This window comes from Heloderma suspectum, chromosome 2, assembly GCF_057233095.1.
Source record: "Heloderma suspectum isolate Gila_16-S chromosome 2, 16-S_ref, whole genome shotgun sequence".
Classification (NCBI taxonomy): Eukaryota; Metazoa; Chordata; class Lepidosauria; order Squamata; family Helodermatidae; genus Heloderma; species Heloderma suspectum.
Window position 1 is genome coordinate 83,562,906 of NC_139459.1, and position 24,580 is coordinate 83,587,485.

General features: G+C 40.2%; 1 protein-coding gene across 1 annotated transcript in view; it reads right to left on the reverse strand.

Moving 5' to 3' along the window:
* The window catches only part of FBN2 (fibrillin 2), a 262,921-nt gene that overhangs the window by 20,908 nt on the left and 217,433 nt on the right, over nucleotides 1–24,580 (reverse strand). Inside the window, exons 42-57 of the mRNA XM_084832107.1 lie at nucleotides 24,221–24,289; nucleotides 23,036–23,161; nucleotides 21,781–21,906; nucleotides 21,282–21,407; nucleotides 20,816–20,932; nucleotides 17,160–17,288; nucleotides 15,467–15,586; nucleotides 11,718–11,843; nucleotides 9,303–9,455; nucleotides 8,718–8,783; nucleotides 8,034–8,159; nucleotides 7,793–7,912; nucleotides 3,271–3,393; nucleotides 2,580–2,711; nucleotides 1,476–1,601; nucleotides 11–217 (exon numbers count right to left, since the gene is read on the reverse strand). Of these exons, the coding sequence (XP_084688233.1) occupies nucleotides 11–217; nucleotides 1,476–1,601; nucleotides 2,580–2,711; nucleotides 3,271–3,393; nucleotides 7,793–7,912; nucleotides 8,034–8,159; nucleotides 8,718–8,783; nucleotides 9,303–9,455; nucleotides 11,718–11,843; nucleotides 15,467–15,586; nucleotides 17,160–17,288; nucleotides 20,816–20,932; nucleotides 21,282–21,407; nucleotides 21,781–21,906; nucleotides 23,036–23,161; nucleotides 24,221–24,289 (1,992 nt within the window). The remainder of the gene's footprint in view (nucleotides 1–10; nucleotides 218–1,475; nucleotides 1,602–2,579; nucleotides 2,712–3,270; nucleotides 3,394–7,792; nucleotides 7,913–8,033; nucleotides 8,160–8,717; nucleotides 8,784–9,302; nucleotides 9,456–11,717; nucleotides 11,844–15,466; nucleotides 15,587–17,159; nucleotides 17,289–20,815; nucleotides 20,933–21,281; nucleotides 21,408–21,780; nucleotides 21,907–23,035; nucleotides 23,162–24,220; nucleotides 24,290–24,580) is intronic.

Below are 24,580 nucleotides of genomic sequence, written 5' to 3' on the forward strand. Positions count from 1 at the left end.
AAAACAATACCTCTTCCATCAGTGGTGTACCCTGGACCATGTGGACAAAGTTTCTTGTACTGAGTTGTTCCTGGAAGAGGGCAAATTTCACACTGGTTGCCCCACCCTTTTCCTCCATCACAACAGCACTCTGATTTGGTGACAAGGTTACGGCTACTAGAGGCCATCTGACACATTATCTGTAAAACTTCAGCAAAGCAGAAGCCTTGGCGGTTATCTGTGAAGTGAATATGGAGAAGTAACACGTGTATTATAGTAAGTTGTGTTTGATTTTGTTTGTTAAATCATATATTAGCAGCTCTTCAGCTGTGGCTCCCAGAGCAGCTTACTGTTTAGTGCAACAGCTTTTATTTGTATGAATATGGCACTGAAATATATTTGTAGAGTTGTGATGATAGTTTTGTTATGATGGTAGTTCAAAACAAGTGTAAAAGATGGCAGTAAGGAGTGTGTGTGGCCACTTCTTAAAAGCAAGCTTTTGAATGCAGTGTGATACTGTCTCAGTGACTGTAAAATGCCACGGTTGATATTTTTCCAGATTATATGCTATAGAATAAAAAGAGTTATGATATTCTGTATATGTCTACAGCAAGTCCACTTTTATCCAGTCAGCTAATAGGTACCTTTCCTAATCATGGAATACTGCTTGAAACACTTTCAACTATTCTTTATTAGAATTAGTCTGGCCAATGAAGAACATCTTCTAAATTAAGGATTTGTTTTTGGCCATGATGTAGTTTTTAAAGGGAAATGTTAAATACTAAACTTTAATATTTCTCATATGTCTTTACATTATTAACTATGGCTAAAGCTAATGTTATAATATTCTTTTTAGTAATAATGAAATATTGGACTTTATCGTCCTTCGTTTTATGCTTTTAAAGTTGTTCTTACACGGTAGCTTTTATTCAGCAAATTTGTAAGCAAAATGTGGATGGTAAACATGACAAAGCACAAGTCTTAAATATGAAAGTTAATGGCATTATCACTATTAGAGATCATCCTCTGAGCAAACTATGGGTATGCAGAGGCTGTGTCCTACCTCTGAGCAATATGATGGACATGATCCAATCTGTATCCTCAGCAATAGGAAAATGTATGTGTATAGCTCTCACATGAGTGCAACTGTCAGTGAACACATGGAAGGATAGTAGGGGAGACCTGCACGTGGAGAAGTGCATGCAGGAAAGGGAGGGAAGAAAGTGGCAAGGTAATATCTTCTATATTTTCCTGGCCTTTAATCACTACTTGATAAGTTTTATTCCTGCTTTTCAAGTTTAATTCATTTTCTCTCAAATCAATTGATCAGTATGTTTTCAGCAAACAGCAGAATCATCTTTATTCATATCTCCTACATGTAGCCAAGACAGATACAAAAGTGTTTCAGTGAGCTAGTAATACAATTCCAAGTTGGCAAGGATGTTTTACATATTCTCTTGTATTTTAACAGAATATTAGGGAACAAATTTACTTGCCAATGCACTCAGTTCCAGTTGGGCTTGACTGGAAACCTTCATTACATTCACACCTGTAACTTCCAATAATGTTGACACAGCGGCCATTTTCACAGATACCAGGCTTGGTGCGGCACTCATTTTCATCTTTATCACAAATAAATAAATAAACCAAAAATAAAGCATGTACACCAGCAGTACACCAGCACAACAGCCAAAACATTAATTGAAATTGAAATAAGTTGCTAATCGTTGTGAAACGCCCAGAGAGCTTTGGCTACTGGGCGGTATAGAAATGAAATAATAGTAATAATAATAAGCAACAGTCATTTTAAACTCTTAAGTTTTCTCTTGAGAATTCATTACACCCTTAGCACATTAGAAGTTGTATGGTGAACATATACTTCAGTCCTCACTAGTACATTCGATGTATTTTTAAGGTTTATGGAGTATTCTTTCAGGTTTTTTCAGCCATAAGGTTACAAATCTTGTTTCCTAATGTGACCCAATAAAATATACTACATGAAGAACTGTTGTTTTATTTATCAGTAAGATAATCTAATTATAGTTCAGACTCATATGACAAATACCGATGTGTGAACTTGCCCCCAGTCAAATTGTATTTGGGCCACTATTTATGAGCTTCCTTTGTGAACGGTCAGGCAAAGATCCCTTTTTTAGAATTTTAAAATGGCTTGTATTGTTTTGGTGCATGTGTGTTTTCACAATGCTGTTTGTAGTGAAGGGCCAGATTAACTTTGCCTGAGCATCTTTGTGCCTGGCCATGGGCTTCTGGAATGTGGAGGAGAAGGTGTCAGCAATTCTGGGGGCACCAGTGACCAATCTCGCCTGCCACATGCATCTCTCCCAGTGGTACACATTTGGATCACCAGCCCCTTACTGGCAATATTTATCAGCATCTCTAATAACAGATAACTTTCTGACAATTGTTGTGCATAGTTATGATGCCCAACAATAATTATAAGAAGTCATTAAATATATTAACTTCCATTCATAACAGCTACTATGCAATAGTAGTTTGCACACTTTAGTTTGTAATGTTAAATGGGCTGAAGCCTTTTCCTTTCAGTTTTAGAGAACAGAACATATTTTCTTAATACCTACCCATGCAACCCTCTCCATCTGGTCTACGAGTCATTCCAGGGGGGCAGATACACATGAAAGTTCCAATCAGATTTTTGCACATCATGCCTCTTGATTCACAGTCATGCAGGCCTTCTGCACATTCATCAAGATCTTTTGAAATAACAAAAGAATGTGTACGCTAAGAATTTGTTTGTTATTCATTCATTTATTAGTACATGAATCTGCTTCACACACACACCCCCGGTATCAGTGCAATACTATACATATTTACTCAAAAGTAAGCCACAATGAATTCAATGGATTTACTCCCAAGCAAGTGGGTAAGATTGCAACGTTACTCTTCTAACGTTTTGTTAAGGAAAATGAATTATAGATGATTTAATGGCATATATAACATGGCAATTAAACTGTTAAGTCCAAGCAACTGTAATAATTTTTGGGATTAACAAAACTAGAGCTGTCTCTTGTTTTATCACAACTATGTGCTCTACAGACACAAACACTTCCTTTATAGTCTGCCCTACCTTTTGCAGAAGGTACTGTATTTTTAAGATACCTTTTCTTCTACAAGTGAATCAACAAGAATTTACTAAAGATGTTTGATGTTGTAGAAACAGTGCTGGGTAAATGCTGGATAAAGGTGATACATTTTTGATAATTTTTGTGATTTGTATCAACACTTCTACAAAAAAATTTAAAAGATCCATACCTTTACACATTTTTTGGTCTTCTCTTAATTCATAACCCACTGGACAGGTGCATTCATAGAAACCATAGGTGTTTATGCAGCGAAAAGCACATAGCAAAGGGTTCTGTGCACATTCATTTATATCTGAACAACAAGAAAAAACAGAAAAAACACAGTATAAATTCACAGATTAAAGGACCACAGACGAGGAGGAGGCAGGGGAAGAATTAGCTTCGGAGGACACACTTCCTCTAAGACCTAGACTTAACTCCAACATCATGCAAGTGGACTTCTATTTGCTCTCCTCCCCACTGCAGACCCCCGCACACCTTCCAAATCTCCTCCAAAGGGTCTCCCAGCTCTCCAGAGCAGAACTGGGGGGCACAGGGGGCTGCACGGGGAGGGGAAAACCATTTCACCAATGCTTTCTGTCTGTTGGCAGATGCTCAGGGTTGGATACATCCCATAGTCCTCTTTCAACCATGAACACAACAACAAAAATGTTCAAAGTAGAGCCTCTCAGTTTCCTTCATAAGTGTTCCTTTAGTGCATTTTAAAATCTCTGTTAATCAGGCACAGATTATTATCTTTGATATTATAATTTCCTTTTACATATCATTTTCCACTATTTTAATATATCTCAAATAAATTCCTATTTTAGTTTGTTCGATCCAAAACAAGAAAGAGTCTTGTGACACCTTAAAGACCAACACATTTATTATGGCATAAGTTTTCATGGACTACAGCCCATTTCAGCAGATACATGAAATATTATCCTGAGTTCCGTGTGTGTGTGTGTGTGTGTGTGCGCGCGCACATGTTCGTGCTCTCTCTCTCTCTCTCTCATTGTTCAGTAAGGAATTGTAAACAATCAGGGGGAATTGAAATACAATCTTTAAGGTGCCACAAGGCTCTGTAGCTATTTCTGCAAGAGACTAACACACTACCCATTCTTGGAACTGTTACAGTGGAAAGAACCAGATTTAGCTGAATGGACTGGAAATCTACCAGTCTCACAAAGAAACTCACCCAAATACAGACATATATTGTCTTTCTAACCAAATGCAAACAGCAGTACATCATTCCTAAGGAACTGAAGTGAAAAATCTGTTAAAATTTACCTTCCACATGGACTGTGCTGAATCACTGTGCTACACTCTCTCCCAAAAACTACTGAACCATCTAATCAGCATCCTCCATAGCAAACAGAAAAAGATCAAGAAATTTCAGTCCTCGAAGCCCATGTAAAGCACTAATCTTCTACACAATTCAGCAACTGGCAGAAATTCTCCAAAACAAGACAAGAAACCTGTTATAAACAACATGCTTCTCTAAAGCAAATGAGACAAGCAAAACTATCTAAAGTACTGCATCACTCCATTTGCCACAACGAGAACACCCTGAATTCGCTTATCAATATTGTGAATTTATCCAGACATACACTGAGCCAGGCAGGTCTTCCACTTCACCAAATCCCCACATATTATACAGTTCTGTGGTGACTTAAAGGAGTTTTTCTACTATGACTCAAGGAAGGCTGAGTCTACACATAGCAGTTATACCGTCATCATACCATTATCATACTTATCATATGTAACTACTGGTACACATGACACCAATGGGCACCAATGGTTTTGATTTTACAAGCCCCTATCCTCACATCCCAGTGAGGGATACCAGAAAAAAACACAAAGTTCTGAAAGAATTTCCAACAAATATGCAGAAACAAATCTTGCAGGGACACAGCTCAGGATTCTCAACTATCTATCTGCTACACAAAATACAACAACCTGGGTGCCCCATTGTTTTGGGCATTGGTACTATCACCGTTGGTTATATGGACTCCATTTTCAGACCTCAGTCACCAAGATGCCAAGTTACATATAAGATATTACTAACTTCCTGAGGCAACTATAACCTATTGACAATATCCCAGAAAACACCATCCTAGCTACCACAGATATTGAGGTCCTTTACACTAATATCATCCATTAAGATGGACTACAATCATCTGGAATATTATCACTGATGGTGCTACAGCATATGTAGTCACTAACTCTGCCACTTTGTACTTACCCACAATTACTTCAGCTTTGGAAAAATATATATCTTCAGATCAATGGCATTGCCATGAGTACTTGCATGGCCCCATATTAAGCCAACATCTTCTTAGCAGACTTAGAACAATGCTTTCTCAGCTCTTGTCCCTGAAAGCCTATTCTCTACCTGAGATTCATTAATGACATTTCTTTGTCCTGATGAAAATCCACCAGGACTTCAATAACTTTCACCCCACCATCAATCTAAGTCTAGACCAATTCACACAACAGGTTCACTTTCTGGACATGACTGCGTAACTACAACACTGACATAAACACCACCTTATATTGGAAATCTACTGACCACTGCACATACTTACATGCTTCTAGCTTCCACCAGAACACACCACAAGATCCATTGTCTACAGCCAAGCCCTACGATACAACTATTCACTATCTGTTCAGACTCGTTCAGAACCTCACAACTTAAGGATTTAAATCAGGCATTCCTCAAAGTATGATACCCACCCAACAAAACAAAAACAAAACAGATCAACAACTTATACCCAGAAACAATCTACTATAGGATAGACACAGAAGAAAAAACAACAGAACACCACTTGTCACTTACAGATTCCAACTAAAGCCAGTCAGATGCATTATCAGTGATTTACAGCACATCCTGGACAATTACATTTCTATTTCACAGGCCTTGGGTGTCAAGACTTGTTTACCTAAAACAGCAAGACTTGTTTACCTAAAACCGCAACTCATCAGCAACAGCAGATGACGAAACAGAGATATGGGCACAGGAACCAAACCCTGTGGCAGACCCAGATGTCAACTCTGTCTCCATGTCTACTCTGCGCCAACAATACTATTATAGGGCACTATTACAGGACCTACAACATGATTATACAACATATTCTAGCAACACTGTTATATGACTTACTAATGCCAACCACAATATCAATGGTTCATATACATCCTCATCTTTGTGAACCGCCCAGAGAGCTTCGGCTATGGGGCGGTAGAGAAATATAATAAATGAAATGACAAGAATGAAAATCTTCCAATGTGATAAATTCCATCTTATGACAACAATGCCCTAATGCATTCTAAATAGGACAAGCAGGCCAGTCTCTATGCAAAAGAAATAAATGGATACAAATCTGATATCAGAAATAGCAATATTTAGGAAAACACATGGGGGAACACTTCAACCTTGAAGGACACTCTGTTACTGACTTTAAGATAGCCATTCTTGAACTAAAGAACCTCAAAGACAGATTTCAGTGTGAAACATCTGAGCTACAGTTCATCAAGTGGCTCAGCTCTATGTCCTGTGGCATGACAAAAGACTTTTTGAAAACCACACTACATGTGTTAATCAGCTCACCAATACAAATATGTCTGTGTTATCACCCAATAACTGTTTTGTGAATGGCTACTGTAAACAAGGTAATTATCATTGTCATGAAAGCTTATTCCACAATAAATGTCTTAGGGAGCAATCCTACTGGAATAGGTGGCCACCTCCAAACTCGGAGGAGACCACCTATCCAATGCAGGACAGGAGAAGCACGGAGGGGATCATCCCCTCCATGCTTCAGCTGCCCTGCATTTGCAGCTAGACGGCCAATTTCAGAGGGTGGGAAGTGGCGGCCGGACGACACGTTGGATGTCTCATACCGGATTTCCAACTTCCCCGCCCCGGTATGCCCCCAGGAACACCCCGTTTTTGCCGCTCCATGCTCCTCTTCCAAATGCAGCATGGGGCTGTTCTGCGCTGCCTACGGGAGGGGGTGAAGGCTCTGAGGAACCAGCCTATCCTATGGCCATCTAGCCACTGACTAGCGGCCATAGGATTGCACCCTTAGTCTTTAAAGTGCCACAAGAATCTTTGTAATTTTAATACAGAGCCACTTACAGCTTGATAAAAAAACATTTAAAGCCTGGCTAAAAAAAATTTAAAAGTTTTAACTGCCATTCTAAAAGAATGGCAGATTTCTTTGAGGAAGGAATTTCGCATAATGGGAACCTCTCTCTGAGAATGCATCACTTGTGGTAGAATCAATGTGCATGAGCTAGCCCACTGCAGTAGCGCACTTCAGTTAGCAGAGGTGAAGTGGGGATGATAAGAATCCTGGATGCACAGAAGTTGCTCAGAAAAGCAATGATATCTGAGAGTCCAATAAAATAAAGGTACAGGTTTCACACATTCCTAATTCACCTCAGTATATCCTGTTCTGTCAGATTCTGCAAAGAGAGCAGAAGCTACTTGCTTTAAAATGGAGTAATGATTCCCCCCGCCACCCTGCGCAAACACTGAAAAAGCTGTGTTATCCAGACATCTAGAAGGCAGGCATCCTATAAAAACAAAACAAACAAACTTGCCTTTCCTTTTTGGTCCTTTGTGGGAGTTTAGAGGAATACCCAAATAAGATCTCAGAACAAGCTAGCAGCTGAAACTTAGTCAGAAGATAAAGTAAATTATAATTTACCTTCACAATTCATCATTGGCCCAGGTTCAAACCCATCGAGGCAATTACATTCAAAGCTACCAATAACATTGGAACATGTACCATTTCCACATGGATTACCAATTGAACATTCATCGGTATCTAGGATATAACAGGCAAAACAAACTTTTGAAAACTGGGATGCAAGCCAAGTTCATGAACTTTAAGTATTCCAACATATGCAATATATAAATTTTCCATATAGTACAGAATCAGCACGCACCTACACAATGCACTCCAGTGTAGTCTAGGTTGTATCCCAAGGGACATTCACAACGGAATGATCCATCTGTGTTTATACAGTGACCATTGGAACAAATGCCTGGGCTTTCAAGACATTCATTGACATCTAAAAAGGAGAAAGCAATGTCAAATCTTTTATACTGTTCTATTATCCACCTTAGGATTCCTTTAGTGTAACAGGGATACATTTTAATGAACAATAGTAGAATAGTAGAGCTTTTCTCCCTGCTCCCAAAATAATTAATGAATGAAAAAGGAAACATTTTTTCTCATGCCAAAAACAGAACAAATAATAATGTTAAACCTTTAATATTAAAAAACATTTGCTTGCCACTCTGATTAGGAATTCCTTCACAGTGGAAGTGCCAAGATTATGGAATACTCTCCCAGCAGAGATTTGCCAGGTTCCTTCTCTCTCCATCTTTAGATGGTCGCATCTGCTCTCTAGTGCCTTGTAGCAACTCTCTATTTAGGGTGGAGGGAGGGCAGGGGGAAATGAAGCTTTTTCTGGGATAAGCCTTGTGTGATCTCTACCTAGTCAAAAATATTAGTTACATTTGAAAAATCAACAATGCTTTACAAGAAAAGCCATGAAATAATGTAAATTATTATTTGAATCAAGGACTAAAACATGTTTTGGGGTAGTATAAAAGTAAAGATGTACCTTCACGTGTATCATCAATCCCAGGTATAGTCCCATGGCCAAATGGACACAAATCCTGGAAAGCAACTGTGCAAGAACATTTTTGGAACAACAATACCAGAAAGAGAACAAAGTGCTGATGACAGTAAATTAACAAAAACATATATATAGTTTTAAAAAGATCTACTAAAAGAGAGACTTTTCTTATTTTTCTTGCAAAAAAAATCAGAACTCTGAATAATAAATTCTACAATGGATTCAGCAACTGTTGCTGTAATCAGTATTCAGCTTTTAATATAAGCCAATAGAACAACCAAAAAACCCAAAGCCACTAATTGCTTTACTGTTTCTAGGCTCCAACCCACTAGCCAGCTCCAGTTTCCTATGATGACTCAGTGAATGGGATCCAATAGATTAATTTATTCTTCTGCAGATCAACTCCATCGACTAAAGATACAACTCCTGAAACCACTTACTTAGGAGTAGTCCCACTGAATTATTGGGAATTCTCTTAAGGATGTGGTTTAATAACTGGAGGCTCTCTATGTCAGTTACATTTTTCTTTTTTCTGCCTCCTCTTGAAAAACATTATGTGCTGTTCTCTACCTTCTTCTTCTTTAGGGCACAGCTCGCATGGATCACCCCAACCTTCTCCTGGCATCTTACTGCAGCAGCATTTTGCCTTGGTGGTATTAAACGCCTTTGGTACAGAGCACTTGCCATTTTCAAAGTTCATGAAACAGAAGCTCTGTCGGGTATCTAGGAGAGAAACCAAATGCCACAGAATTACTTCAGATGTTTTGGTAGTTGGGTTGACTAATTGAAATGAAAGGAATCTGTTAGTTTGGGCTTCTCACATGGGGGAATTCTTGCCTGTACCCATACCAGCAGGATGTGATATTCATTCACTATGCCCTTTCCATGGGTTGGATTCAGACATAGGCCGCATCTATATGGCACCAATTTCATTGTTCGCTCCATAGGAGCTGTGCGGTATTAGCACTGAGAATTAACAACTGGGGCGGTAGATGGGAGGGTTAATGCAGACTTCCCAAGTTGCTTGGCTGTCCTCAGGAACAAGTTCAATGAAGCATGACTTGCTTATGAGTAGACGTTCATATCTGAGGTGGGCAGGCAAGCAGGCAGCTGCTGCCTCCAGAGATTGAGCTGGCACTGAGAGCAGAGAGCGCAGAGCTGGGGAGGAGCATGAGCGACTAGCACATAGGACTTGCTTGCGAGTAGATGTTCATAATGAACCCCGCATATTCATTTCTAAGGTGGGCAGGCAAGCAGGCAGCTACTGCTTCCAGAGACTGAGCTGGTGCTGAGAGAATGAAGTGCTCCTGAGTACATGTTTTTGAAAATCATCTGCCCTGGCACACACCCTTTCTCAACTTCGCAGCTTCGAATCCACAGGCATCCACCATTTCTCAGCTGTGTTCCTTTGTAGCTGCACGTCTCCATTCTCAAGCTCGATACTTAAAGTGAGAGGGGCAGCGATGTGGAACTGAAGGCAATTAGTTATTTCCTAGTAGACATGTTTACCCCTCTGCTCTCCCCCCACCCTCACCACTCACTATGTTCCCTTCCACCAATCAGCACGGCTTCAACCAGCCCATTTCTTCATGCGTCTGTAACTGCAGAGCTGCGAAGGAGGAATGGGGAGGGCCAAAAAGGCATCACATAGTGAAATGTCAATCCAAGGAAGGGATAGACAGCTCAACCCTCCGCAGTGAACCCGAAGCAAGTGAAAAAAATAAGGATGGTGGAGAATTCTGCCACGGATTCCAGTGGTGGAATGGACTGCTCCCTCCCCCCCACGAAGTCCCCACGGACCAGATCCTACCTGCCTGTGGCGGGTCCGGATCCGGCCACTGTGGCCTGCTGCTCCGCCGTGCGGCCGCGAATAGCATCCATATGCTACGTAAATAAAGTGGGGACACAAATGGCGTAGGGGATACCATTTCCGTCGCTGCTTTAGCTGTGATAGGCTACGTAAATATTTATGGCTAAAGCAGTAACAAAAAAGTGTCCCCTACGCAGGACACCATTTGCGTCCGCAGCAGCCTGGCAGCGGACAGAGGCCCTGCTGCAGAATGGCCCGGCTGGTGGCTCCGCGGACTCACCGTGGAGTGGAGCTGGCCAGGCAGGATTCCAGGGGGGAGGAGCGGATCGCCTCCCCCCCGTAGAGGATTCCAGGGGGAGGAACGGATCACGTCCCCCCCCCCCCGGCCAACCCCCAGCGAAAGAAAGGTGAGGGGGATTCATACATCCCTAGAAAAAAATCACAGCAAATGGACTCTGAGAAAATCCAGGTTTCTCCGTGAAAACCACGATTGGGCTGCAAAACAGTGACTGTTTCATGTGTCGCAAAGATCTTCCCTTCGAAGCAGCACAGGGGCAAATGGCTCATGTAGATGGGGCCTTAGTTATACTTACAGTAGACCCATTGAAATCAATGCTACGTAAGTTAGTGCCCACACACTAAGAATGAAGAAAATGCTTCCTACCCTTAGTTTTGCATTGTCACATAGGCAAAACTGACTGGCAGTATAGTACTACCATGTCATGACCCTACTAAGTCATTCCCAGCTCGTCATGAAAAGTGTTTTTCAAAAAATTTTAAATGGTACCAAAGCATTAACAGATCAGGGCTATGGAGAACAGCAAACAAAAGTTAGCAAAGGGAGTTAGGGAACATATCAGACACCACAAAGTACTACTTATATAGTGAAAATGCTTATACGCAAATATTTGGCACAGCATTAAAAAGATTGTGCTGCCTCAAAAGGGCTTAGTGCTACAATATACTGAAGCACTTGCCAAAAAATCAATTGGATTATGCTGAGCAGAACTCTATGACCTGTATGATCCTGTGGGCAGAATGGTGTGTGTGTGTAAAAATGTTTTAAATGCATAAATATGAGGGGCTCAAACTTAGCCAAATCATTGTTTACTGAATAGCTCCTATTTTGTATATTTGGGTTGACTATTGTGGACTGTTACAGCCATTGTGCTTACCAAAACATCTCCTGCCATTGTCAGATATCACAAAGCCTGTCGGGCAGATGCACTGGAATCCTCCTAGAGTATTAGTACAGGATCCAAAGAGACAGATGTTGGGATCTTCACTGCATTCATCAATATCTGAAAATGTGAATAAAACATGAATTATTGTCCAAAATGATATCCCATTTTTATGGAGAGCTGATGAAATATTGTGCATTAGTTTGACACAATATTTTTAAAGATGCTTTAAAACAACAATTGCTTTATAATTGTTATAATGTCTAATATAATGTCTACCCCTTATTAGCTCTTTTGTTTCAAGGACTATCATCTTTTTGCTTCCCACACAGTTTTAGTTAGTGCTTACTTTGCATTTACAGAACCAAGAAAAAAAAATATTGTAGGGCACAATCCTGTGGGGATGGCCATCAGCCTCCGAACTAGGAGGCTGATGGCCCTCCAATGCAGAGCGGGAGGAGCAGTAGAGGCGACCTGTGCTCCTTGCTCATCTCACTCTGCATTTCAGCTTGACAGGCTTTTTTGCATGTCTAGCTGAGGCATTGGGGAGGGGTAGGGAAGGAGGCTGGGGAGGCCGGCAGTTTCTCATAAGCCGGCCTCCCCAGTCCCCTCCCCTCCTCGCCCATAGGAACACTCCCTTTACCATCCCTCTGAGGTCGCTTTTGGTAATCAACTGAAGAAAAATGAAAATGGAGCAGAATCATGGCCAATATCCTTTTGTAATTTTGTATAAGTCCCATTCAACAAAGGTTTCTTCCACTGTTAAAGAAAAGGTTTTGGCTTGCACATTTTGCCCCTTTCATTGTTTCCTCTCGAGGCTGGCAGCAAGATTACCTACGAATATCCTCTCAATTGCCCCCAAATAGCCCTGTTCATTGCCGTTTGTTTGTTTGTTTGTTTGTTTAATTTATATACCACCCAATAGCCAAAGCTCTCTGGGCAGTTCACAAAAATTAAAACCACAGAGTGCAGCATAAAACAGCTCATTGCCAGCTCATTGCCACAGGAAAGAGGGTTTAATAACTAATTTCCTCTCATTTTTCTCTTCATTTTTACGTAGGAAAATAGTGCTATTCTTCCTCTTCTCTTTCACTCTACTGGCTAATAATTGATCTCATATGTCTGCTCTTGAGATATCACTTCATAAAACATAAACTTTGTTAATCTTCGCAGATATCCATCACTCTCAGCTGGTCTGTACTTTTTGAAAAACTTTCCTATGGCATGTTGTTTTATGTATTCTTGGATCTGTAATAGTAATCGCTTTTTTCTTTGTTGTCTCCTTTTCTTCTGATAATTGACTTCACATACAAATGATCCTGTCACTGCACTATACGGGCTTCCAAAACATTTTAAATCAGAGAACTCTGCACTTGTATTCTTTTCAGTCTTAATCATAGGGCAGTATTATATAGAGTTCGCACACCAGCTGGACCCACCACTAACACAACAAGGAGTTAGCGTTCTAAAAGAAAACTGAAATGAGTGGAAAGGAGCTCTGCTAACCTGCCCTGATCCAGAAACAAGTGTTTCTGCTCATTTCCGAGGTTACTTTAGGACTGCTAATTCCCTGTTGCGCTACTGGTTGGTCCCAGTGGAACAGCAACAACCCTGTTGGATACTGCCATCAATGTTTATTGCTCAGCCAAAGGCCATCACTGAACATTCAACAATACAGTAATAAAAGGGAATGCACAGTTCAAAATATAATTAAGACTAACAGAATTCACTACAATGTCCAATATATAGAGAGGGAGGGAGGAGAGTGGGAGAGAGAGTGAGAGCAAGAGAGAACTTGCTATTTTATCTAATTAGTCATCCATTTCCCTTTTAAAATCCTTAGACATCAGTAATTCTCCCTCCCTAAGTCTGAAGTCTGCTACACATTATCTTCTAATCAACATCGTCTGACAATAAAATAAAGTTTAAAAGCTGGATAAATTTGGCATTTCTGCAACACTGAAGACATTATGGTACATAACAATTGCAGAAAGGTATTTACAGTCTGTCCAAGCCACCTTGATAACTTATTCATTCTGGTCAGAGGAGGTCTTCAGAAACAAGCTTAGTGTGAATTTTTAACCTGTTGAATATTTAAAACCTTATTACGCTGATAGATGGAAGGTGGAATGCAAGATGGCATGTAGTAGATTTTGTTATTTGCTAGTTTTATTACATATAACTATGCTAGATTTGTACATGTCAATAGCCCTGTTCCAAAAAACTGGACCAGATATTTCTCTGGTCCTCCTCATAGTAAATTGATTCTGTGTGAGGCTTCTAAGTTCAGTACGTAACCATACCAGTTACGCTGAATGCACGAGCAAGTTGCTAAGTATGTTTTACCCCTCTGTATAGCAGCCTTTTGAGCTTGCTGTATAGTGATATTCACTGGAACCCAATTTTTCACTATTCTGAATGATTTTCAATAGAAGGTGACTTGGATTAATCTCAAGCAAAACTGTTAATATTGCTGAGAATTGCTGCCCAAAAAAAATCTAACAGCTGGCAAGAAAACAAATATGCACTAAGTGTAGGAAAGGAATAGGAAAAACTAATCTTTTAAAGTATATTGCTCAACAGAAAAGTCCAGCATCTTTGAGCACGATTTTGTTCCTTGATTTATGTAGATAAAATTCACATAGACCACTGAAAGCACACATAGAGATTCCTTCAATCCTTATCTGGGCAAGCATCCCACTAATATTGGTGGCATTTGGCACAGCAAAGGCATAAGGATTTACTTCCTGTATGGTTGATTTGAACATATTTAGGATTTGGTTGTTTTGGTTTCTATATCTTTCCTCCTTATTTTCATGAAACCTAATGCAATTTTCACTGATCTGGTTTCTAATTTAATACAGCTGTAAGAGATCTCAGCACTAAATGGTGTTTCCTTTCCTGCTTTTCCACTGCATAACCTCTAGGTGGCACTGTGGTATAGCGGAACAGCAGAAATACACAAGAGGAAATCACCTTTCACAATTAAATGCAGCATTTTCCCTGCTCTAAAGAAATGCCCCCAAAGGGCTGGTTAGACACAGAAATGAAACTGGAAGGTCACATGGTCATCTAAAGAACATGTAAACAACTGTGAGTAGGGAATGACGAGCGCATGATAAATGCCTTGTGTAGAAAATCCCCTAGAATCTAAGAAGAAAATGTATATTAAGTTCCTAAAGTACGTGGAAGGCATCCCTGGGATGCTGAAATAAACAATATTAAAATGCTACACAAATATATCATTTGCACTGTAGCTGTGTGTTTGGTTCAGAAGTTAGTTGCACATAGACTTATATAACGTTTAAGGCTAAAAACATAAAGTAATATGAAAAACTTCCTGTAACCTGGGAAGAGCTTTTTATTATTTTTAAACATTACAATTCTTTACTACTATATACTTTGGAGTAACTTGGGTCTTTGCCAAAAATGATAATATTTTCAGACACTGTATGAATTTTGCTATACTTTTTCACATATTGGCAATAGAGTAGTTGTGGATGTTACAATGAATACAGATTCAGTAAATCTCTTTCTCTCTCTGTCACACACACACACACACACACACTTCCAGTTTGCATTAATGAAAAATTCCAAGGCTTTGTTTTTGTTTCTGTCATCACAACACAATAATACCTTATCTAAAAGTCACTACATTTGTAAATAAGTAACACAATACTTAAATGTCATTTCCATCACAACTATGACACTGTGCTTTACTGTATGATAAACTGCAAGCTTACCAATGCAGCTTTCGCTTTTCACTTCATACCCTGGTGGGCAGATGCATCTGAATGATCCTTCCAAGTTTTGACATGTACCAGGAAAACATGAGCCAGGAAGCACCACACACTCATTAATATCTCAACAGAATGAGAGGAAAGAGAGGAAATAATTTAGAGACTCCAGAATGAATATATACAGACACAATATGCAAGTATTGTAGAGAAGAACCTGGAACAATGATCTTTGATCCAACTTCCCACACTCTGTGCTGTGTTGTGTTAAATAGCCCTGAGTGTATCTGTAAATAAGGGCACAATCCTATGGAGATAGTTGTCAGCACCTGAACTTGGAGGATAACGAATATCCAATGTAGGGTGGCCAGAGCACAGAGATGATTCTCGCCTCTGTGCTCCCGCCGCCCTGCATTTCTGGCTAGACAGGCGATTTCACCTGTCTAGCCAGGAAACTTCAGAGTGGGAGTAGAGAGGCTGCGAAGTGCATAGGAAGTTGTGTAAAGCAGTTGCCATAGTCTCCTCCCCTCCCCACCCGCAGGACTGTCCCCTTTTCACTGTGTCTCTGCACTCCATTTCCAGCATGGAGAGAACCGTGTCGACTCTGATGGGGAGGGGTGAGGAGCATAGTTTCTGGGCTCCAAGGTTGGAGCTCTGGTTCTGACCTCGGAGCGCAGAAACTGAAAAATCCTGTATCCCCCAGATGCTGTCTAGGGGACGTAGGATTCCTCCCTATCTGTATTTCATTAATACTGGTTGTCAGCATTGTTTTCTTCAACAAAACAACATCCTTTGTGAACCTAGGAAGCAGCTCAAAAGATAAAACATAAAGTTCCTCAAGTTAAGACCTGATCCTAGCCTCTGTAGATGGGGCATGGTACTAATCTACCCCCTTAACTGGAATGCTAATGATCATTTTAGCGTATAGGAGCCATTAGGTAGAATTCAGTTTGTTCATCCTGCTGACAGAATGAGTTCAATCAATGGAATGTGGACGATTCCCTTTCCCCCTGCATTCTCCACCCATTGGGGTGGGGCAGAGCAGATTTTGGGAGGGTGTGGGGAGGAGAAAATTTTGGTGTATGAGAAGAAGTGTGTGAGGAGGTGTGCAAACCTGCATCAACCAAAAGTGAAAGGAGAAAGAATAGGATTTTCATGGGAAAAGGGAGAGAGACAGCTGGTTCTGTCTTGTTTCTCAAGTACAAGGTTGCACTTAAGCTGCAGTTTACATCTATACGACAGCCTTGAGAAACACTTTGCTGGGCTTCTTTAACTTCTTATTTTTTGCAAATGAAAGTCACTATACTAGACCTATCACATATTTGCCATCACTTTTCTTTTATATAAACATTTCATTGTTGTTGTTGTTGTTGTTCAGTCATTAAGTCGTGTCCGACTCTTCGTGACCCCATGGACCATTACCAGTACTTTATGAACAGAATTAAAAATATTGTATTCCTTCTGATAGCTCCTTCTAAACAAATTATGTTGAAATAAGTTCTTTTGATTTCAGTGTAGCTTATTTCTAAGTATGCACATATATGATCATGCAATTCTACAGATGTTGGCTCAAAACTAGCACAATTCTATGCATATTTATGCAAAAGTAAGTTCCGCCATGTACAATGGGTTTGAGTTCGCATATTATTGTAGTCCTAGTCAAGGCACATTTACACTTGATAATTGCTTTCATACATACCAATACAGTTCTTGCCATCTGGAGTAAGTTCATAACCTTCGTTACATAAACATTTGAAAGAACCAATTTCATTAAAACACCTCCCATTTCTGCACACCTGCCCAAAGAAGGAACTGCACTCATCGATATCTATAAATAAGCAAGAAAAAGTTAAGCATTTCCCATGAGGTCAACAAAACGGAATGTATATGCAGACGCAGTTGTCATAGTATGTTATAAACACATTCAATGGATAGTTTCATGGAAAAGACAAATCATAGCCAGTAAAGGAAGAGGTCCTTATAAATGGAAAAGCATCTCTCCAGCACTTTAAGGCATATGTGTTGTTCAAAGAATGCTCCATATTACTAGGCAAATCTTTACAGGTTAGTGATTTCAGGGACAAAGGAAACATTACAGAAAGTTTGGAAGAATTTGTATCTGAATTTTTACACCTGTTCTTCAGTGAAAGGTTGACATTACTATGTTTGAACTGTTCCATATCTTTGGAATTGTTATGTACCACAAATGGCACTGAATTAGCTTAGCAGAGTCACACCAATGACGAAGCCTTGGGGCAACTCTGATATAGTTCTTTTCACTCATGAAAAAGCACCCATGAAATTACTTACTGAAAAAAATCAAATGTTGGGAGACCTTGCACATATCTACTTTAAAGTCAGGTACGGGTATGTTGAGGGACAAACTACACAATGGAAGAGCTTTGTAATCATATCTCTTTTTTTAGCTTTAAAAGCAGACACTGGGAAAAGGGAAATTTGTATTAAGAACATAAGAAGAGCCATGCTGGATTAGACCATCTAGTCCAGCATTTTGTTCAAATGGTGGCCAACCAGCTGTAGACTGGGAACCCACAAGCAGGACATGCAACAGCATCCTCACACCCATGTTCCCTAGCAGCTGGTGTAAATAGGCATAGTGCCTCTGGAGGTTCTGGAAGTAGCACATAGCCATCAGGACTAGTAGCCATTCATAGCCTTCTCCTCCACGAATCTGTCTAACCTCCTTTTAAAATCACCCAAATTGGTGGCCATCACTACATCTCGTGGTATCAGATTCCATAATTTAACTATGCACTGTGTGAAGCTGTTAACAGGAGCATTGTGGGAGCAGGCATTTAATCCTTTTCTACCATTTGCCCAATGGTAAACCTCATTCCCAAAGATGCTATTAGCACCAGAGGCAGTGCTATAGTGCAGGTGGTGGCAGTGGCGACCACTCTTCCCCACCACAGTGGCAACAACCCCCCTGTGCAGCAACTGCCTTTCCTTAATGAATACCTTGTTTGTTCTTATTAACTACTAGCAAGCGTAGTGTACCTACTGCACTTGCCTGGTTAGGCTGGTCCCCTTCTTTTCCAACACTCTATGGCTTTTGCTAGGCTAATATTAAGCATGTGCGCTGGGTGCACATGTTCAGCATATGTCCCATTAATTGACAGAGACCAATTAGTGAGGCAGGACATCCAGGAGGAACACTCTTCCTCACTGCCAAATATGTACAAGATACAGCTCTCCTGCCCTTGCACAGGATCCGGATTCATACACTAAGGATGGGTGCCAACGCTTGATGCCCATAGCCTATCAGCTTCCTATTGATGTAGCACACCTGCATGGAGCAGAAGAGGTCCACCCTTTCAGTCTTGGATTGGTTGGTCACATTACAAGATGGATGATGGCTAAAGTCTGGGGCTTTACAGACTTAGGAAGGCAAAATGCTGCTTCTGCATGCCTGGTAAGCAGGGAAGGGTTGGGTGGTTGGAAACCAGCTGGGTGGAGCTATGGGGGAGGCTTATCAGTGAACTCTGGGTAGTTTTGGGGTGTGTGTGTGAGAGAGAGAAAGGGTGGGGGACGAGTGTGGCTTTTCTGCCTGAAGTGAATATGGGGTGAGTGGATTTCTGCCTGGAGTGAGTGTGGAATTAGTGAATTTCTGCCTGGAATGAGTAGATAACCCCATCCCATTTTGCACTCATGAACTTAAAGCAATTTGATTAAGTTTACTTTTCTGTGCAATGTGGGATGTTGCTGGAACAGAAACAAAGGAGTGTTTTTGTGTGGCTGTATGGATCATCATCATCATCATCATCATCATCATTGTTATAGGCAAAGGGGTGGATTTGGATGCTCTCAGAACTTGCTGCCCATGTTACTCCTGAATAATCCAGTCACTTCTAAGTAGACATGCATAAACTGAATTTTTGAACTGTGGTCCTTCTCACTGTTATATCTGAATTGACATGCAGATAAGTGGTTTGGGAGATGCTTTGTGGTGGACATGCAAAGGAGTAAATTTTGGATGCTCTCAGAACTTTCTGCTGAGTTCCAAAGACTGTGTTTCTGTGTGGCTCTGAGGATATTATTGTTGTTGTTGTTGATGTTATTATTATTATTCCACCCCAACACACTCAGATTTGCAAGCATGCCCTGCGAGTACTCCTTTCCAATACATTGCAGTGGGTTATTGTCGTTATTTTGTGTGGCAGTGTGGATTCCCCCCCCCCCCCCCGCAATTTTGTACTCATGATCATCTTAATGTCATGAGTTGTTGCTGGAACAGGAGAACATGAGCCCAAAGGAGCACTTCTACAAGGCTGTGTTGATTCCCCCCACTGCTTTTCACTTATGATCTTAAAGTTCATATGCCTCAGTTTCCCCTTTCTGTGGTATAGGTTGCTGAGGATTCAAAGATTGCTCTGCCTCTGGTGACCCCTTGCCTTCACCTCTGCCTTCTGTCCCCCCAGATTACTACTGATTACCCTCACTTAAGGGTGGAGCAGGGACCCATTTCGGTCCACAAATCTGTCCGACTGCTGGCACCCGCCCCCCCGAGCTGCACCTGCCGAGCTCCCCCCCATTCGCTGGCCCTCCAGGCTGCAGTCGAGCCCCCCCTCTGCGCTCGGTAAGCAGCCTGCAACTTACCCGGGCCTGTTCATCTCTGTCTCGATCGCCATGTATTTAAAAAATATGGCGATCAGCAGCGCTTGCCCATAGACTTATACACAAAATAGCGCTGTGAAACTAGGGTATATGGGTGATCCACAGCACTTTTTGCAAATAAGGCTAAATTGCTAATCCCCCCAATTTACATGGCTTGCCCCCCGGCCCTTGCCCATCACCCAACACCCAGTTTTGATAGGAAAAGTTGTCAAAATTACTTTTGACTCAGATTTAAATGCCCTCTTCTCCAAGGCTGAGGTCCTGATCTGTTCGTTCCTACAGCTACTTGAACAGCAAAAAAAAAAAATGTTGGGAGATCCTGTGTCACATGTAGTTTGGCCCTCAGTATTCTGAAAGCAAGCCCGTGTTCCTGTGTTTGACTCATAAGCAGCTATGGGAGCAACTCCTTCTCACGTTAAATACCATTTTTTGGTCAGGGGTCATTAAGTGACAACAAGTAGGCAGAACAGAAATATAAACATAGGCCATTAAAAAGGTGAAACAGAAATAGTTCTGAAACAAAAAATTATTCTACATAAAAAAGAAACATAATTTGAAATTGCTAGAGTATCATACTTTTTCAAGATTCTGACCATAACTGACTAGAGATCTCAGATAGATTTGCTTGTTATAATTGGGAAATTCCTACATTTCTATTTGAACTTCTCACTTCATCCCTGTTTCTAAATGAAAACATATAGTTTCTATCAATTCTCTTACCCATACAGTCATTATTATGAGTTAGCTCAAATCCTGGATAACATAGGCAGTTATATGATCCAACTGTGTTTTTACAAGTTCCATTTCCACAAGGATGTCTTTCACATTCATCAACATCTACCAAAAGAAAATATTAATAGAAAGGAATTATTATTTTTAGAATCAGCTCAGGAATCACTGGCTTTGGGCACATGGCTGGCTGGGGAATGCGGGGAGTTATAGGACTTTTGTCTGTCTAAACATGCATAGGTTTTCACCCTTAATCTTTTTTTCCCTCTTATATCTCACAGTTTATCTTGTCATGACATAATACAATAATCCTAAACACTACTTTTATTTGTGAATATGGAACTTAAAATTTACTTGAGATTTATGGAACAGTATCAGTCCTAACCATCCCCACCCAAACTTCAGTTCTAGATCTTCCAATTTACATTTTTATATGGAAGGCACTTTATTCACATACCCATACACATAGTTTGATCATGGGATGCCTTAAAACCATTCTGACAGATGCAGTGGTAAGTTCCTTCTTTATCCACACACGTGCCATGACTACATACATTAGGAATTTCCTGGCATTCATTGCGATCTACAACAAAAATATAAAACACATGGTATACATTATTGATTTGTGTTTTTGTTATTATTCATCTTATTATTCACAATTCAGGTTTTACAATCTGTTAATGGTTATTGAAAGTGAACTAATTTTTTTTTTTTCTGAAGAAAGTTTCACCACAAGTAGCATTTATAGAAGCTTTCTTTTTATCTATGCTTATTAAAGTCAAACACTGGTATGATATGATAGAAATATCAAGGCAGTTACATTAATGTTTTCTCTACCAGACTTTGCTGATGAATTAAAAAATGTGGTAGAAAACAAAATGTAAATTCAAAGTAGGAAAAGTGCTATACTTTAGAGAAAACTTCTGCATAAATAGTGGAGAGATATGATTTCTTACCAACGCAGGCACCATTGGGTGAAAGTTTGAAACCTGCAGCACATTCACAGCGGTAACTACCAGGACTGTTAATACAATCTGCATTTCGTTGACAGAGATTGTCACCATTGCTGCATTCATCAATATCTGTAACAACAATAATCCCTGGTCAAATCTCAGTATAGAAGTGCTTCATCTCTGTGAAGAATTCAGATATTTTCTGTGGTGTATAATGACAATGAGCATGATCCAGTTAAAGTTAAAGCACTTTTAAATCCCATTGAATTTAATGCGAGAATTTAAACATGACCTTAATACTCCAAAGAAGTGAATGAAATCTAAATGCACTTATGCCCAATATCTTTCCAGTGATCCCTCTAGAGTCCAGTATATTATTTAAGACATATCTGTTTAATATCTTTTAATGAGAGGGAAAGATGGGATTTCCCTAAACATGTTCTTTAAAAAGATAACTCAAAAGTAACAGATTGACAGAACAATTCTCAGGAAGACTAAAAATTAGAGGAGGAAGCCTAGCACACTTCATATCTTATAACTGTACTCTAGAACATTTTTCAGCAAAGCATGATTGACAAATTCTGATGATTTAAAGAGCAGAAATGTGGCATTTTGCACATATGGCGCAAAACTGATGCTTAGAAGTGTTCTTGGCCCCCTTTTCTTAGGCAGGAAATCTAGTTAGCAAGATAAATATCCTGTGAAACCAGACAATACATAGACAGGCTTATATTCAGGAAAGAAAGAACAACTAATAATCATGTTTAACAGTTAATGGAATGACTGAAGACAGACACTGCAAAAACAAGAACAGGCATTCACTGACATGGAGGTTTATTTTTCAAAGACAAGCTTCTTCCACACCTTTTCATTAGTCACTAAAATTCTTATATATTCCTTTATGACAGTTAAAGGTAATTGTGGCTATATTTTGGTTCTTGTCATTGGACAAGATGTGCCAACAATTCCACAGTACATATGGGTAAGATACTTCAGCCTGTGCCCTTATTGTCTTCTGGTCCGCACAGCCATACTAGATCATTGTGGGACAAATATGACCCGTACAGTCAGTATAGCCCAGCTTCCTCCTTTGATCATGGAGCTGTCTTGGGGGCACATGTTTGTGTAATTTCTGGGTAAATTTGCCACCCCATTCACCCAGTTATGCACGTCAAAGTAGGAACACAGACATGCTCTGAAGGCATGTTCTAAGATTCTTCCAATGAGGATAAACCAGAAATGATATAATTTACATCACCTTCACAGACCAAGAGCAGATCATTATAGCTGAATCCTGTGGGGCATTCACAGCGGAAGCTGCCTATCTGGTTAATGCAAACACCATTTGCACAAATCCCTGGAATCTCTTTGCATTCATCAATATCTGAAAATAAACATTTATTAGTCAAACGCAGCAGCTTGGGAGTCGAACAAGTCCTCAGTTTTCTCACAGTTTTTCTATGTGTGAAGCATGGAAATTAACATGGTAGCAAATTTTGCATAAATGAGCTGAGGCATAAAAGTATAAAACTGTAGTATGCCACAGATAATTTTAATGAATATGATCATTCATTTAATTTATGACAATTCTTTTAATTCATTCAGGCTGCAATCCTATGGCAATGGCCGTAAGCCTCCAAATTCAGAGGTTTACAGCCATACAATGCAGAGCAGAAGGCGTGGCGGGGACAATCTTCGCCTCTGCGCTACCCCTGCTCTGTATTTTAGCAAGACAGACATCTTCGCCCATCTCGCTGAGGTGTTGGGGAGGGCAAGGGAAAGAGGCTGCGGAAGGCTGGGGATAGCTCATATCCCCACTTCCTCGTCCCCTCCCCTCCCCACCCACCAGCACGCACCCTTTCTGTCCTCTCCAAGGTCACCCTGGCAACCTTGGAGAGGCAGCCAGCGCAGTTCTCTCTGCACCAGCTGCAAGGGGGGGCAGAGAGCTCGGACTCCTGGGTCCGAGGTTGGAGCAGTGCCTCTGACCTCAGATCCAGGAATCTGAAGTATCCTATGGTCCCCCAAATTCTGTCTAGGGGCCATAGGATTGCTCTCTCAGTGCTTTTCCCATAAAGGAAAAACCCACAAAGCACTACACATATATGGGAAAATGCTAAGGTTCTTACCTGTCATATTAGCTTTCCATAGACATGGACATTTTTATGTAGAAGGGTTTTGCAGTGAAGCAGTTTTGCATTCTGAAGTGACAGTCACATGGAGGAGTGTGGCATGTGCATGTGTAATTATCTGAACAGATATTTGCATATTTGAAATAGAATTCGTTGTTGTTGAGGAAACATCATAATAGGTAAAACCAATAATCAGACATGGAAGTCCAAGTTTAATTAATGGTTTAATGAAAAAGAAAAACAGTTTTGCTCCTCAGACTCTAATAAACACAGGTATAATTTTAAGTAATCTAGTAACAGCTTTCAAAACTTACCAACAGCTTTGCCTGTATGGATGTCAAAGGTGAAGCCAGGAATATTTCCACATATTGTCTTGAATTCAACTTAAAATGTAAAAAAGGCATTTTTATATAATACATACTCATTTTAGATAATACTCATAATTTTTCCCATTCTTTCTTAATAAAATAAAGAGAAGTCTAACTTTACTTGCCCTTGTGATTACTTTTTCCTAACTTGCTTGTAAATATCATTACTATTTTGACAGCTAGCTTTTATAATTGTCACCAAAGTTCTCCTGAGGCAAGTATGGATACAAAATTCAAGCGCTCATAGGGCAGTATTCAACTGTCATTCCCTTAGTGCAAATGCTCTTGTGTAACCTGTTGTGCAAC